This window comes from Bos mutus, chromosome 26 (genome assembly GCF_027580195.1).
Source record: "Bos mutus isolate GX-2022 chromosome 26, NWIPB_WYAK_1.1, whole genome shotgun sequence".
NCBI classification, from domain to species: Eukaryota; Metazoa; Chordata; class Mammalia; order Artiodactyla; family Bovidae; genus Bos; species Bos mutus.
Genome location: NC_091642.1, coordinates 30,414,675 through 30,431,862, shown reverse-complemented (window position 1 = coordinate 30,431,862; position 17,188 = coordinate 30,414,675). Strand labels below are relative to the sequence as shown.

At 44.4% G+C, this 17,188-nt stretch overlaps 1 protein-coding gene across 4 annotated transcripts in view; it reads right to left on the bottom strand.

The window, feature by feature from the left end:
• Nucleotides 1-17,188, bottom strand: part of PKD2L1 (polycystin 2 like 1, transient receptor potential cation channel) — a 74,945-nt gene that overhangs the window by 4,585 nt on the left and 53,172 nt on the right. For all 4 annotated transcript variants that reach the window (XM_070363784.1, XM_070363785.1, XM_070363786.1 and 1 more), the window contains 9 exons: nucleotides 5,402-5,529; nucleotides 4,685-4,938; nucleotides 3,528-3,752; nucleotides 3,135-3,363; nucleotides 2,297-2,467; nucleotides 1,933-2,114; nucleotides 1,523-1,643; nucleotides 549-647; nucleotides 216-337 (listed from right to left, as the gene is read on the bottom strand). In XM_070363784.1, the coding sequence (XP_070219885.1) occupies nucleotides 216-337; nucleotides 549-647; nucleotides 1,523-1,643; nucleotides 1,933-2,114; nucleotides 2,297-2,467; nucleotides 3,135-3,363; nucleotides 3,528-3,752; nucleotides 4,685-4,938; nucleotides 5,402-5,529 (1,531 nt within the window). The remainder of the gene's footprint in view (nucleotides 1-215; nucleotides 338-548; nucleotides 648-1,522; nucleotides 1,644-1,932; nucleotides 2,115-2,296; nucleotides 2,468-3,134; nucleotides 3,364-3,527; nucleotides 3,753-4,684; nucleotides 4,939-5,401; nucleotides 5,530-17,188) is intronic.

The following is a 17,188-nucleotide window of genomic DNA, read 5'->3' as shown; positions in this document are numbered from 1 at the left end:
TGCAGCCCACCAGGCTCCTCCATCCATGGGATTTTCCAGGCAAGAGTACTGGAGTGGGGTGCCATGCCTTCTCCGATAAGCCAAGGTTAAAGGCCTGTAAAACAAGGTCAGAGGCCCATGGGCCAAGATTGGAGGGTTATAGGCAAAGGGCATGTGCTTGAGGGTCAAGGACTTATAGATCAATGTCAGAGAAGGTTGGATCTCTGCTTGCTCACTCCCTCAAGGTGTTGGTGAAGTCCTCGAACTGGATCTCCTGCTCCCCAGCCTGCAGGACCTTCTGCACATCTGAAACCTGCTCCTTCCTCAGATGCAGCCTCCGTAGGGTTTTGTTGTAGCCCTGGATAGGGAAAAGAAACAGGCCTGGTTCCCGCCTGCAACCTCCTCCTCATCTCTTGTCCCCACCTGCACTCACAGGGTGACAGGATCCCAGGGATAAGCTGAAGGCACACGAGAGCACAGGCCCCTAACCCATCAGGCGCAGACCAGGACACAGAGCCTTGACCTGGGCCCTGATGCACATGTGCGGCTCCAGGAGACTGAGTAGTCACCTGTCTCAGGAGGTCTGAAAGCTGTAGCTCATCCTTTTGTCCAGCCAGCTCCTCCTTGACCTCTGAATATGTGTCATTGATGATGGCCAGGAACATGTTCTGGAGGAGAAAGCAGGGACCAGAGTCCTCACTTCCAGATCCACTGACAGCATCAAGCCCACGGACCCTATGAACGTCCCAACATGTGTTCCAAAAAGGCCAATACCTCCAGCGCCATCTCTGCAGCTCACTGATCCCCACATCTCAGGGTCCCCAGAGCCCAGGCTTTCAGCACAGTTCTGTTGTGGGGGTGGGAGTGGGGGTCATGCCCCTTCATCAACCTGATGTCCTCCCTTACTGCTGCAGTAATCCGGCCACAAAGATACCCCAACATACGCCACAGGCCCCCTTCATGGAAGGGTCTGCTTGTCATTGAAGCCAGAAACTTTCCAAGGTGAGAGTAAAATTGTGCTCTCTTCACCGTCTATCCCCAAATCCATATCTGTATCCCTGTCCACCAATCAAATAAAGAAACCTGCTGGCTTTTCTAACAAAAATCAAACACAGATCTTTCATGGTTGGCAGGGAGAGAGAGCAAATACCAAACAATGGTAGTAGAAAGAGCCAGAGAGCCCCAGGGGAAAGGGGGTCTTAGAAAATAGGCAGAAAAGCTTCCAAGGGCAGGCCCTTCTCCCCATGAAGTAGCCTTCCTTCTCTTTCCATCCTTGGAGGACAGGGGTTTGATTTTAGGGAGGGAACCTGCAGATTCCTTTATACTCTGCAAACTGCCTAACTGTGCTGACCACACACTGGCCAACCTTCAGAAAATGCAGAGGTTCTCCTCGCCCCCCACCTCTCCATCCTTGGTTTGAGAAACCCTCCGTAATTATTAGTGTAGAACATGGGTGGAGTGGGGGACAAAACCCCACCTTGCAGGCCATTCACATCTCCACTCCTCATGTTCCCAAATCCCCATCCCTCAGTGGGACCCTCACCAGGAGCACGAAGAAGACGAAGAAGACGTAGGTGACAAAGTAAACAGGTCCCAGGATGCGGTTGGCGTTGTCAATAGCATTGTAGTCAAAGTCCCCAAGGATGATCCGGAACTGAGTGAAGCTGAGACACCATGGCCTGGGCTTCACCCTGAGCCCAACCATAACCTTGACGCCATCCCACTTCCCTCCCTACTGCTCTTCAGTGAACTCAGACCCCTGACCCAATCTGATGCAGACAGAACAAGGTCAGAGATGCTGAGCACACACACTAGGGCTTCTGGGGACTCATCCAGATGCTTTAAGCACAGAGACACCCACATCCACATCCACCCAAATTCCCCAAGGATACACACACCCCTAGAGCCAGAGGGTGAGGGGCCAGGGAGGAGTGGAGGGGGAAGGACACACACATGCACTTGACGAAAGTGCTGAAGTTTTCCACTTGGGTCCCGAAAAGCAGGTAGCCCAGCTGGGCATAGGCGAAAAACACAAGGAAGAACATGACGGCAAAGCCCAAGATGTCCTTGGCACAGCGGGCCAGCGTGGAGGAGAGCTGGGTCATGGTCTTGTTGAAGCTGATGTACTTGAATATCTGAAAGGGCCATATTGAACCAAGTAATTAGGGAAGAAAGAGGAAAGCCTGAAACAGTCCACTCCGGGGGCCTAGGGAGGCCACAGGAGTTGCCAAAACCAGACAAGGAAAATGAGACAAGTCCTAGGGAAGGGAGAATGCATGCCCTGAGGTGCTGCTGAGGGTGCGGAGCCCCAAGGTACCTTGATCCAGGCAAAGAAGAGGTTGACGGCGTTCATGTTGTTGTACTGTGTCTGCCAGAAGGCGAGGAACTCAAAGTCAGCATACATGTTTGGCTGCTGTAAAAGCTTCCCCATCAGCCGATTCACCTCGAGGGTTCGGAATATGTGGAAGCCCACAGCCATAATGGAGAGCTGTCACAACGGGAGTTGGGGAGTGTCAGAGAGTCAAGAGAATCTCAAGGGAAGTTCAACCATGAAGTCCCAGGGGAGACCTGGGGTGGGTAAGACAGGTAGGTAGAAAAACACCTCTCTCCCTGCTGAGTGGTTGACTATCTTAGGTTCAAGTGGAACTGGATAGGATGATTGGGGGAACAGCTTAAAGTCCAAGAGAAGGCTGTGAGGCCAGTGGTAAATATGTAGATTGTAAAGGACCATGGAGAGATGGAGCCAAGCAATTTTATTTCCCCCACCTCTTTCCAGCCTTGGTCGGACATGCATGTGTCCTGTTAATAGGAAGGAGACGAAGATGAAGAGGCAGAAAATTTTAATAGGAGAGAAAAGGCAGGAGTTTCAAGGGGACAGGTCATGAGGGGGAAAGACAGAAGAGGAACATAACGTCAGGTACAAAAAAGAAGCAGGGCCTGGATCACAGGCCGGAGGGAGAGGAAACATGGAGATAGGATTCTTCCAGGGCCGAGCCTGGGGCACATCAGCCTCTGGATTAGGGAGCTGTTACACAGTGATTTGACCAGAAGTCCCAAGGACTTGGGATGCCAGAAGGAAGAACTGGGAGCCCCTCTCAGGGTAGACCTCCCTGCACCACCCCAGGTGTCCCAAGTCTAGGACATCTGTCCCTCACCAAGATGACCACCAGGTCCAGAATGTTCCAGATGCTGCTGAGGTAACGAAGCCTGTGGATGCGGAGCTCTAGGATCTCCTCCACTACGTAGTAGAAGATGAAGATGCAGAAGGCAATCTCACAGCCAACGATAAAGAAGTCCCAGTTGCTGACATAGCGGATCAGCTTAACCGTGCGGATTTGCCAGGATGGGATGGCACCTCCTGTAGCTGGAAACTCCACCACCAGTCTGTGGGAGGAGTGGGGTGTCTGGTGGGGCCTGTGCTGGGACAGTTCCTCCCATCCTCTCCCCTCCCCCACCACAGGGAACACATTTAAGGAAGGGTCTCCAGCAGAGGAGAGGTGAACCAGGAACCATGGGTGACAGAGGGAAGGCAGGGAAAGGGGACCCACCTCAGAACACAGAAAAGATTGATGTTAGCATTGTAGACTGAGAAGTCGATGAAGACCACCCGAGTGCCCCTGTCCAGCCATAGGCCCTCCTTAAGGTCCTTGAGTGCCTCTTCACAGGCCCGTCGAGATCCTGGAAGGTCCAGGTAGTAGCCACCTCCACTGTAGCTTGTGAGCTGGCCCCAGTGAGAGGAGCCCCCCAGCTCATCCTGCGAGTGGTAGGTCCATCTGTCACAGAAGAAGCCACCTGAGTGGAGAGGTCTGAGCCAGGCCCAGAAGCTGGACTCCCAAGGCAATGGCAGCATTTTATAACTGTCTGGGCTTTATTGTTTCATATATATTACCTATATATATCGCATATACATTTTACATATATTATCTTGTTTAACCTAACTATTTGAGAAGGAAGGAAAAATATTATTCATATTTTACAGAGGATGAAACTAATACTCAGATGTCTGAGATAATCCAGCTAGTTAGTGGCTGAAGTGAAGTTCAAATGTAAATCTCCTGATATTTTACAATGTCACCCAAGTCTACAGATAATAAACCCAAGTCCACTTTTGACTCCAGCCTGAGTAGTCCCCATGAGGAAAGCATGTAGCCCAGAAAAGACCCTTTCTTCTCATGTGCACCTGGCTACTTAGCCTCATGATTCTCTGTTTTGTCCACAAACTTTCCTCCCTGAACCCTTATTTCTTTCCTCTTCTTTCCTGTCCTATTCACCCTTTCCCCTTTCTTCCCTAATGCCTCATCCATCCTTGGCCCCTTGCTGCCTTCCCCTATTAGCTCCAAGGGTCAGACCCTTCCAGCCATGACTTGTGTGGATCCATTCTCCATACCCAGGAGGGTCTTCTGGGCAAGAAAGGATGCTTCCTCTGGCAAGACTGCCTCCAGAGTAGGGCAGCTGTGACAGGGACCTGTGTGTGAAGACAACTCTGAAGGCTATGGCTCTGTCTGCTAACATACCTTTTCTGTTCCTCAATGACCCAGACCAGGGTCTCCAAACAGTCACAGATGGGTCTCAGAGAGACGCCTCTCACCGCCCCACCAAGTACCCCCAAGGCTCTTTAAGTCTGAATGGAAATGGTTCCCAAGCCTGGGATGGCATCAGGCTCAGAGGGGCAAGCCCTGCGACACTGGTTGGGGGACTCACTCACGCTGTGCCATTGAGGGGCCCAAAGGGGAGTTGCTCTTCCTTGTCTGGGGAGTAGACATCGTAGCAGCTCAGAATGTCCTCGCGGAAGTCCTCATGCACCATGCAGGAGTCATTGCGGACCCGCAGCTGCCGCAGCCTCGGAACCCCCAGCAACAGGTTCTCATAGTAGATGAAGGAGTGGGAGCCGTGGCCCAGGCTCTGGTTGTTGTACCATTTGGTCCAATACAAGCTGTCCAGTAATGGGCCCTGGGCAAACTAGATCACAAACTGGGTTGAACCTGACCCAGACTCTGCTGACTCTTACCCTTAGAATTCCCTTTTCCCATACTCACTGACCCCCTCCAGCTTGTCTCCAGTCTGCTTCTGTTGGGCTCTTCAGCCTAGCCATGAACTCTGGCCAAATCTCAGCCTGATGTGGCCTTACTCTTTACTTAAAATACATTTTGAAGTTCTGCTTTACCTCTGACTCTCAATACTAGTTTAAGCACTGACTTGACTCTCTGATTATCATCCCGATCTCTAACCTATCACCACCTGAACTCTGTCTAGTCTGACCCATTAATTCTTGCCTGACCCCATGACTCAGCCTAATGCTAGAATGCCCTGTCTCTGGATATGGCCTTATCTACCATTTGACAGCCCTGAAACCTGGCCCATGGCCTCAGGCTCTAGGCCACTGTGAAGAAGAGGGGAGGGGTAGAGGAGATCTCATACTCACATCCCAGAAGTCCTCCATGCTGCTGATGGCCTGGAAGGAGATTCCAGTGTCCGATGGGGTATGTAAGAAGAGCTCAGACATCACTTTGGTGTAGTAATAGGCACTGGAGCTTGTCATTCCATAGGTCACTAGAAACCAACCCAAGAGGCTGTGTCCTGAACACTGTTTCCTTCTCCATTATCCAGAAGAGAGAAGATAGCCACTGCCTGAGGTCAAAGATGCTACCTGAATGGGATCTACCCCTCTAGAGTTGGCTAAGGGGCTTACAGTGGCATTGGGAAACCAGGGAATTAAGGGAAAGTTGTAGTTATAGCTCTCCTCCTCTCTTCCCAACTCACCTCAGAAAGACTGAACTCCACTGTAACTGTCTCTTGACATTGTCATTCTAAATAGTCACTTTTCTCTTCCTGAGCCAGCTTAACTTCCTAGTTCTTACTCCCCAGAGCCAAAAAATTTCTACATTCTGCATCAGGTAGTGCTTCCCTTTATTTGTCCTATATTAATGCGCTTGGAAAAATGCCTCCAAACTCGAGTATGCCAAAGCCATGGCCAAATGCCTTGCCATGGAGATGGGCATCCTGGACCTTGGAGTCAGTGACTCTGCAGCCATTGGAGTAGGAGCTAGGCATGGCACCTTTGGCCCTAGTGCAATCTGCTGGGCACAGCTGTTCTGTGAGAGGGACTCAGAGCATTCCAAGATCAAAATAAAACCTGGCCTTTGTCCTGAAGAACCAGATCCCCCTTGACCACCTTGACACACACATCTAGACCAAAGTAGGGCTGTCAAGGGAAGTTACAAATTTTCTGATTAACTGGCAGAATTTGAAGAGTATAAGCTATTTACTTTATAGATTGCCCCTCAGATGAGATTTGTCTGGTGTTTCCTTGTGTTTAAATCCAGGTTATGCATGTTTGGTCAGGAATACCAGAGTGAGACTGCCCTTTTCAGTGCATGATATCAGGAGGCACAAATTGTCTAACTGCATATTACTGGTGACACTAGCTTTGATCCCTTGTTAAGATGGTGTCTTCCAGCTTTCTTCAATATACATATATTATTTTTCTCTTTGTAACGAACACATATTTTTGGGGAAAATACTTTGAAACTATGTAAATATCCTTTATTCATCAATGTTTCACCTGCAAGTTTATCACCCATTGATGACTTTTGCCTAATTATTATTATTCCGGTTGTCAAGCTGTGATTTGCTCATTCTATCATTCCTTCTGTGTTTATTAGCTGGCATTCTCTCCAGGAAGAGCTTTTTCTACTTCCTCACTAATTTATTATTTATGTTATTCAGTATGAAACTCTTTAATATTTCCATAATTCTGTAAAATTTTTATAATATGTCAATTATTTTTAGACAGGTCATGAAAAACAAAGAAATTGTCCTAAAATACTTTTAAAGTATTTAAATCTTTTAAAGATTAAGAGAGACTATAGAATCATGAAAATGAAATGCAATATGATCATCTAGTTAGGATTATATTTTGGGCCATACTTTTTCCTTTTTCTATAAAGGCTATTAGTAGAATAACTGGTGAGACTGTAATAAGGTGTGTTCATTAGATAAAAGCACTGGATCGTTTATAATTTCCTGACTTTGATCATTTACTTATTTTTAGGAATAACAGGGCATTATGTCTACAATTTACTCTCAAATAGTTTTGTGTGTGTGTGTGTGTGTGTGTGTGTGTGTGTGTGTAGAAGGTGGACAAAGAGAGAGTGATAAAGGAAAAGCAACCACAGTGAAATATTCACATTTGAGACATTTGGGTGAAATACATATAAGAACTCTTTCTATTATTCTTGTAACTTTTCTGTACATCTGTAATTAAAGTTTTTAAAATTAAAGTAGGACTGTCAGCCTCTTGTGAGCAACTCCCTTTAAGAATTTTCATTTTCAAATCTTGGAACGTATTTTCTTCCAGTACCCCATCTGGAAAGGAAATGCCCTGGGGTGGACTGAAGTTCACTGACAATTTGGGAGGAAAGAGAGGCCGATGAGTGGTCTCAGATTATGCACAAGCAACATCATTCACTTCCAGGGAGAAATCAGCAAAAAGAAAGCATTATTATTTCACATTTCCCCATTCCACTCTACTAATTCCAAGAGATGACTTGACTTCTCTCTAAATAAAATCTGTGATTACCCTTATTTTCTGGAGGACTCAGACTCAGGTCATCTGGATCTGGAAAACGGGTTGGAAATCAAACTCTTCTGTCTGCTGAGAGCCTACCACAGTTAGAACTGATGGTCAGTGAGCTGAACTTTTCCTAAATACTGCTGCTGTGCTGTGCTCAGTCATAGCCGACTCTGCGACCCCCCTGGACTGTAGCCCACCAGGCTCCTTTGTCCATGGAATTTTCCTGGCAAGAATACTGGAGTGGGTTGCCATTTCCATCTCCAAGGGATCTTCTGACCCAGGGATCGAAGTCGCATCTCTGGCGTCTCCTGCATTGGCAGGCAGATTCCTTTACTACTGTGCCACCTGACATTGCTGATTAAATTGTTATACTTCTAGAAGACCACTAGGTGGTACTCACAGCTATATCTTTTTCTCTTCAATTCTAAATTACCCCTCAGAATTAGTATTGCTCTGAACTGGTTCTCAACCCTTTATGGAGGAAGCATAACATCTCTGATTATTATCCAAGACAGTAAAGACTATATATTCTGAGAAAAATGGTTTCACCTAGTCAAATGCCCACTGATACTCAGAACACCTATTCTATCAGATCAGATCAGATCAGATCAGTCGCTCAGTCGTGTCCGACTCTTTGCAACCCCATGAATCGCAGCACGCCAGGCCTCCCTGTCCATCACCAACTCCCGGAGTTCACTCAGACTCACGTCCATCGAGTCAGTGATGCCATCCAGCCATCTCATCCTCTGTCATCCCTTTCTCCTTCTGCCCCCAATCCCTCCCAGCATCAGAGTCTTTTCCAGTGAGTCAGTTCTTCGCATGAGGTGGCCAAAGTGCTGGAGTTTCAGCTTCAGCATCATTCCCTCCAAAGAAATCCCAGGGCTGATCTCCTTCAGAATGGACTGGTTGGATCTCCTTGCAGTCCAAGGGACTCTCAAGAGTCTTCTCCAACACCACAGTTCAAAAGCATCAATTCTTTGGCGCTCAGCCTTCTTCACAGTCCAACTCTCACATCCATACATGACCACGGGAAAAACCATAGCCTTGACTAGACGGACCTTTGTTGGCAAAGTAATGTCTCTGCTTTTGAATATGCTATCTAGGTTGGTCATAACTTTACTTCCAAGGAGTAAGCGTCTTTTAATTTCATGGCTGCAATCACCATCTGCAGTGATTTTGGAGCCCAGAAAAATAAAGTTTGACAATGTTTCCACTGTTTCCCCATCTATTTCCCATAAAGTGATGGGACCAGATGCCATGATCTTCGTTTTCTGAATGTTGAGCTTTAAGCCAACTTTTTCACTCTCACTTTCACCTTCATCAAGAGGCTTTTTAGTTCTTCTTCACTTTCTGCCATAAGGGTGGTGTCATCTGCATATCTGAGGTTATTGATATTTCTCTCCGCAATCTTAATTCCACCTTGTGTTTCTTCCAGCCCAGCGTTTCTCATGATGTACTCTGCATAGAAGTTAAATAAACAGGGTGACAATATACAGCCTTGACGTACTCCTTTTCCTATTTGGAACCAGTCTGTTGTTCCATGTCCAGTTCTAACTGTTGCTTCCTGACCTGCATACAGATTTCTCAAGAGGCAGATCAGGTGGTCTGGTATTCCCATCTCTTTCAGAATTTTCCACAGTTTATTGTGATCCACCTATTATATGCTCTATGTTAAATGCTTGACATGACTATTCCACTTAATCCTACAACAACCCAATGTATTAGGTGCTATTATTTCCCCTACTCTCCACTCTCAGAGGGCTGAAGTCACTTGCCCAGGGTAAATAAACTAAGGGAGCCAGGAATCAAGGATGGCACTATATCCAAGAGGTAGAAGTTATAGAAGGGAAAACTTAAGTTCCATAAATGGCAGAACCTCCAATCCATGAGTGCTTCCTATTAAGAAATAGGCCACTTCACAAACATTCATTTCACCTCTGACAATGTCAGCAAAGGACCACGTTCTGAGGATCACATTGAGGGGGTTTCTACAATGGGCAGTGGCTGGCCTTTCCAGTTCCTTCCTTTAAGATCCAGTGAAGGACTGGAACGGCCTCATATGTTTCAAAAGATAACACTAGGGCAGAGAAAGACAAGCAATGGGGAGGAATTCGAATTTGTCAGTATGTCAAATGTCAGTGCTAAACCACCTGTCTGGTGTAGTGAGGGCCTCATTCCAGGAAATTTTCAGATACTGGACAACGACTGCATGAGAATGCTATGAAAGGGATTTAAGACCAGGTGGCCATCCAGTACAGAGAACCTGATTTTTTTTTTTTTTTTCTCTTGCTGCTGCTGCTGCTAAGTCGCTTCAGTCATGTCGGACTTTGTGCGACCCCATAGATGGCAGCCCATCAGGCTCCCCCTTCCCTGGGATTCTCCAGGCAAGAACACTGGAGTGGGTTGCCATTTCCCTCTCCAATGCATGAAAGTGAAAAGTGAAAGTGAAGTCGCTCAGTCGTGTCCGACTCTTCACTACCCCATGGACTGCAGCCTACCAGGCTCCTCCATCCATGGGATTTTCCAGGCAAGAGTACTGGAGTGGGGTGCCATTGCCTTCTCCGTTTTTTTTTTTTTCTCTTAGATAGATACTAAGTTCTCCTACACACTATATCATATCTCTTAACTTTAGCTTCAGATCCAATTTCCAGTTGCTGAATAATAACAATAATCACCATTGCTGCTGCTGCTGCTAAGTCGCTTCAGTCATGTCCGACTCTGTGCAACCCCATAGACAGCAGCCCACCAGGCTCCCCCATCCCTGGGATTCTCCAGGCAAGAACACTGGAGTGGGTTGCCATTTCCTTCTCCAATGTGTGAAAGTGAAAAGTGAAAGTGAAGTCGCTCAGTCATGCCTGACTCTTAGTGACCCCATGGACTGCAGCCCACCAGGCTCCTCCATCCATGGGATTTTCCAGCCAAGAGTACTGGAGTGGGGTGCCATTGCCTTCTCCGAATAATCACCATTACTGACTCATTAGTCACCAGGCTTTGCATACATTGTCTCCCATAATCCTGAAGAAAAAAAAAACTTCATAAAGTAGGAACTATCTGTATTTTATGTAGATAACAGAAATCCAAAATGTTAAATAACTTGTCCAAAGATCAGACAGCAAGCATGTAGAATTTGGATTTAAACTCAAGTCTGACTTACTCTAAGGACCACAAATTTAGCCATTGCTCTATATTATACATAATATATCGCTCTACTACTCAACATCTTTATAATAACAGACCCTGGCTCTCCTTCCAAAAGTCAACACAAATGATTAGGATGGTGCAGGTTTATAAGGTGTCCTTATAAGAAAACTATTTGAAGAGTTTGACATTTGACTCAGGAGGCAAACTATGAAAGCAGTTGGTAAACTCAAAATAGCAACACCTTAAAAGAAACTTCGAATTTCTTCATTCTGGTATAAATGGAAAATGTACATAAATCTGTATCAAGAATCACATTCTGACATAGATGAGTCCCAAAGAAGGGGGAAAATCACATGCATAAAATTGTTACTTGGGTTATTCACAATATCAAAAAATTACAAACAACCTAAGTGTCCTACAGCGAAGCAATAGTTAAGTAAATTATATCACTGAGACACTTAATGGAGTATGATACAGCCATTGAAATGCTAATAAAAACAGAATGCAAAATTGTTTCCCTGCTATCACTACATTTAAATATTTTTAAAATGTTAAGCATGTAAAAATTTAAAGGAAAAATGAACTTTTAATGAAAAGTATAATAGATTCAATTAATGCTATAATAATAATAATAGACTAGAAACTCATTTTAAAAAATCTTTCCACATTTTTGTTTTCAAGTCATGAGCTGAAATTTCCAGGTGCTGGATGCTCTACTGGGCTTTGTGACTGCTTACCTAAGATCCTCTTTTGGTTCATACCATTATTTTATTTGAGGTATCACATCTCTCCTGATCATCTCACCTATGTTACCAGATGCTGAATCCACCCCTGGCTCTAGGACTTGGACAGCGGGCTCAGGGCTAAGCTGTTCCACAAATACCTCTCCCTTGGTACCATTATTGGTTCAGAGATGAGCATCTAATACATTTCAGATCAAAGACTCATGAAAAGAGATTTCTGGAACCTTTGGGGATCTCCTCTGTCTTGCTAGATATGAATAAGACAGCCCCAGATGATCCAGACAAAGGATGAAACTGATCATGCAGCTGACAAACTGAATAACAGAAATAAGTAATGATGTCATTAAGTCATGAAGCAACTGGATTGATCAACCCTGAACCTTGCCCTCCTTTGGATCTTCATCTGGACAAAAAGTGCCATTCAGGTGTAAGCCTGTTTTCACTGGATTTTATTTTATTGTAACAGTCCTTAGTTATATGGAAATCAAGACATTTTCAAAAAGATTGCATTATTTCTGAGGAAAATGGAGCTAAAAAAGCTTCTGCTACTGTCTGAACATCTCTAGAAAGCAGTGGATGACTAGCATATCTGTGCCAAAGTTTACATTAATTAAAATACATTACAGCCCTATATGAAAGAGGGCTTGGTGACCAAGACAACTGATGATGAGGATATTCTAGGAACACACCCATCATTCATTTTGCAAAACTTTCTGAACTTTATTTATTGAAGTCACGTTTCTAGAATATCATGAAATTTGCTTATATCCCTACTCCTAAAAATTGCCTTTATAGAATAAGGATATTATACAGATTTTAAGAAAGGCAGATATAAACAACAATCAAAAGTAGCACAAATTTTTAATATTGCCTTTATCCATTACAAATAGCTGTGAAAAGAAGAGAAGTGAAAAGCAAAGGAGAAAAGGAAAAATATAAGCATCTGAATACAGAGTTCCAAAGAATAGCAAGAAGAGATAAGAAAGCCTTCCTCAGTGATCAATGCAAAGAAATAGAGGAAAACAACAGGATGGGAAAGACTAGAGATCTCTTCAAGAAAATTAAAGATACCAAGGGAACATTTCATGCAAAGATGGGCTTGATAAAGGACAGAAATGGTATGGACCTAACAGAAGCAGAAGATATTAAGAAGAGGTGGCAAGAATACACAGAAGAACTGTACAAAAAAGATCTTCAGGACCCAGATAATCACGATGGTGTGATCACTTACCTAGAGCCAGATATCCTGCAATGTGAAGTCAAGTGGGCCTTAGAAAGCATCACTACGAACAAAGCTAGTGGAGGTGATGGAATTCCAGTTGAGTTATTTCAAATCCTGAAAGATGATGCTGTGAAAGTGCTGCACTCAATATGCCAGCAAATTTGGAAAACTCAGCAGTGGCCACAGGACTGGAAAAGGTCAGTTTTCATTCCAATCCCAAAGAAAGGCAATGCCAAAGAATGCTCAAACTACCACACAATTGCACTCATCTCACACGCTAGTAAAGTAATGCTCAAAATTCTCCAAGCCAGGCTTCAGCAATACGTGAACCGTGAACTTCCTGATGTTCAAGCTGGTTTTAGAAAAGGCAGAGGAATCAGAGACCAAATTGCCAACATCTGTTGGATCATGGAAAAAGCAAAAGAGTTCCAGAAAAACGTCTATTTCTGCTTTATTGACTATGCCAAAGCCTTTGACTGGGTGGATCACAATAAACTGTGGAAAATTGTGAAAGAGATGGGAATACCAGACCACCTGACCTGCCTCTTGAGAAATCTGTATGCAGGTCAGGAAGCAACAGTTAGAACTGGACATGGAACAACAGACTGGTTCCAAATAGGAAAAGGAGTACGTCAAGGCTGTATATTGTCACCCTGTTTATTTAACTTCTATGCAGAGTACATCATGAGAAACACTGGGCTGGAAGAAACACAAGCTAGAATCAAGATTGCCTGGAGAAATATCAATAACCTCAGATATGCAGATGATACCACCCTTATGGCAGAAAGTGAAGAGGAACTAAAAAGCCTCCTGATGAAGGTGAAAGTGGAGAGTGAAAAAGTTGGCTTAAAGCTCAACATTCAGAAAACGAAGATCATGGCATCCGGTCCCATCACTTCATGGGAAATAGATGGGGAAACAGTGGAAACAGTGTCAGACTTTATTTTGGGGGGCTCCAAAATCACTGCAGATGGTGACTGCAGCCATGAAATTAAAAGACGCTTACTCCTTGGAAGTAAAGTTATGACCAACCTAGATAGCATATTCAAAAGCAGAGACATTACTTTGCCAACAAAGGTCCGTCTAGTCAAGGCTATGGTTTTTCCCGTGGTCATGTATGGATGTGAGAGTTGGACTGTGAAGAAGGCTGAGCACCAAAGAATTGATGCTTTTGAACTGTGGTGTTGGAGAAGACTCTTGAGAGTCCCTTGGACTGCAAGGAGATCCAACCAGTCCATTCTGAAGGAGATCAGCCCTGGGATTTCTTTGGAGGGAATGATGCTGAAGCTGAAACTCCAGCACTTTGGCCACCTCATGCGAAGAACTGACTCACTGGAAAAGACTCTGATGCTGGGAGGGATTGGGGGCAGAAGGAGAAGGGGACGACAGAGGATGAGATGGCTGGATGGCATCACTGACTCGATGGACGTGAGTCTGAGTGAACTCCGGGAGTTGGTGATGGACAGGGAGGCCTGGCGTGCTGCGATTCATGGGGTTGCAAAGAGTCGGACACGACTGAGTGACTGAACTGAACTGAACTGAACTTATCCATTATGATATTCCATTTCGCTCATATACAAAATCCAACAAAGCCAATTCTTCCACAGCTAGCGTCTTCCTATTAACTGGTGTTCTCTTTCTTACAATGAGAATTCCATTTGTGTTACTCAATCCATTTTGTTTTCTTTGCTTTAGTTGCCAGGAACCTCAGGCTTTGCTCTCATTTGTAGTGCCTTTGTTCATTTTATCTTCCTCCCCTTCTCTCTCTTCTTTTGCTAGGTCTTTTTATTACAGTTTTAAAGGGTTATATTTTATTGTATCTGTGCTTCTTAATGTAAATTGGCTCAGATTCCTTTTGGACATAGGTAGGGCACAAATATATATTATTAAGTAAGTATGACTGTAATAATTATTATTAATCATCATGAGCTTGGGTAATAACTTGATTTTCCCATTCCAGTGTTCATAGTAGAGACTGAATGTTCTTGTCCTCTTCTTTGAATTGCTGGAAGACCTTTCCAACTCAGAGCAATTAGTCAGAAGTTGCTTTCTTCTTTTCCTTTCCCAGGTGATTGTCATATAGGTCATCATCACCCACCTCGGAGCTCCTTCCCTGTCCCTAATTACTATTTAAGGGAACCTAGCAACTTCACTTTCACTTTTCACGCATTGGAGAAGGAAATGGCAACCCACTCCAGTGTTCTTGCCTGGAGAATCCCAGGGACAGGGGAGCCTGGTGGGCTGCCGTCTATGGGGTCGCACAGAGTCAGACACGACTGAAGTGACTTAGCAGCAGCAGCAGCAACCATCCTTTTCTAACAGCATTCTCCTTGGGCAGGAATGAGATCCTTTCTCTCAACTAACTGACAAAGTAGCTTGAAGAGCTGAGGTGCTTCCACCAGCAAGTGTATAATTCCTTTATGTGTCTACACTACTCCTCTGCTGGAAAATCTATGTCTTCAAGTCTTTGACACTTCAAAGCCAGCTACTCTTTCCTAAGCTGGCTGGCTCTGAGGAAAAGCACTGCAGATGCTTCTCTAGAAAACTGCAGGTCTCTTTCACTCCAGCTCCGGCCCTGGCAGTCATCATGTGGATAGAACTTCCACTGCTCTATCCATCCTCCAATTGCAGAAGAATCGGAAGCTCCTTGGGCTTTACCAGTTCTATATATTTAACCTCTAGCTCCTCTGACGGCCTTTTCCTGAGCCTCTCTTATCACCTGGCTTGCTGAGAAGCTCTCTGAAATATCTCTACCTATTTATTAGAACACTGGGTCCCTTTTGGCTTTGGTCACATAAATAATTTGGAGGGAAATAGGGTTTATGATTGGCTTCCCAGGTGGCTCAGTGGTAAAGAATTTGCCTGCCAATGCAGGAGATGTGGGTTTGATTTCTGGGTTGGGGAGATTTCCTGGAGTAGGAAATGGCAACCCACTCCAGTATTCTGCCTGCAAAATTCTATGGACAGAGGAGCCTGGAGGGCTGAAGTACATGGGGTGGCAAGGAGTCGGACAAGACTGAGCAACTGAGCATGTGAACAAGGTCTAGGGTTGTCCCTAAAGGACAATTCTACTTTCTTGTGAAATAAAATACAGTGCCCTGAAACTCACCCTTCTTTAATATCTCCCCAACAATCTCTAAAATAGTTTCACAAGAGCTTAAATAAACATTTGAATACTCTTACTGGAAAAAAATCAGATCTCATCAGCCTCCATTATGATTTATGTCAGGGATTTCTCTAGGTTCCATGAGCTGTTGCTGTTCTCCTGCCAAACTATGAAGAAGATTTATTCTCCCCTTACCTGGCATAGACTATTAGCTATTCCCCAGTACATCTCCTCTCCTTTCTGTAGAGTAACATAATTTTATCTAGGTGCACATGACTGCTAAACTAAATACCACATTGCCCAGCTTCCCTTGCAGCTAGGTAGAGTGGCCATTTGAGTAACTTTTGGCCAGTGGAATAAAAGTGAAGTGATAGGTTTCCATGTATAGCTCTGACTTAAGTCCTTAAAAAGAAGTAAAATGTTTTCCCTTTCTACTTTCTTACTTCCTTCTGCCTAGAGCATGGACATAAACGCAGGAGCTAGAGCATGAGACAGATGCCATATGTTGAGGATGGCAAAGCAATATGGTAGAATGAGCCTGGGCCCCACATGATTATGCAGCCCCACATTAGTCCAGGGCTGCTTATACCTCAGATTATTACATGAGAGAGAAACAAACTTCTGTCTTATTAAAGCCACTGTTATTGCAGCTAAACTAATATCCCAACAGAAGCAATTCATATGAATATATCCATATCAGAAGGGTACTTTCCAAAAGGAGTTTTTCTAAGAAAATTAGGATAGGCATAGAGGGAAAAAGGTAGAGTTGAAATAAGCAAGCTGTTAGCCACGAAATTCCTGTCCTAAGAAAAGTCAAGTCTAATCACAGATCTCTTGTTAAAATCATTTACTGGATACGCAGAACATTTTTCCTTCTCTTAGTAAGACATTCCCTATTAAGAAATTTTTTGTTCTTCTTGGGCAATTCCTCCCTTCATTCTTTTCTTTACCTGCCATCTTACTCACACATTCTGATTCATGCTACTGGATTATCCAAATTTGGATTCCAAACACTTTATGTTTCTTAAGATGGACTGTAGGCAGAAGAAAGTTGGGACCTGGAAATGAAGGAAGTGTTAAGTCCTCAGAGTGTTGACTGAAGAATTTCATATTGGTGTATCTAAGAGGATACAGCTGAGAGAACTAGATCAGTCACAGCTGCTTTGGTAACTAAGTCCATGAGCATTTTTAAGCCTTTCAGGAGTTAAAAAGATTAAAGTTCTAGAGCAACCTATGACTACATATAGTCAGTTTCTTCTTAGGAAATCAGATTCAAGGCCAAAGGGTTAGGAGTTGCTTTTGAAGGAATTCAATAAGGCTAAAGGTGATCATTCTGAGAAAATGAATCCAAAAACTAACCAGTGATCTCCCTAAAGTTTCTGGTAGCTCTGAGATCTTAGGACAGGGGTAAGAAAGACTTATAA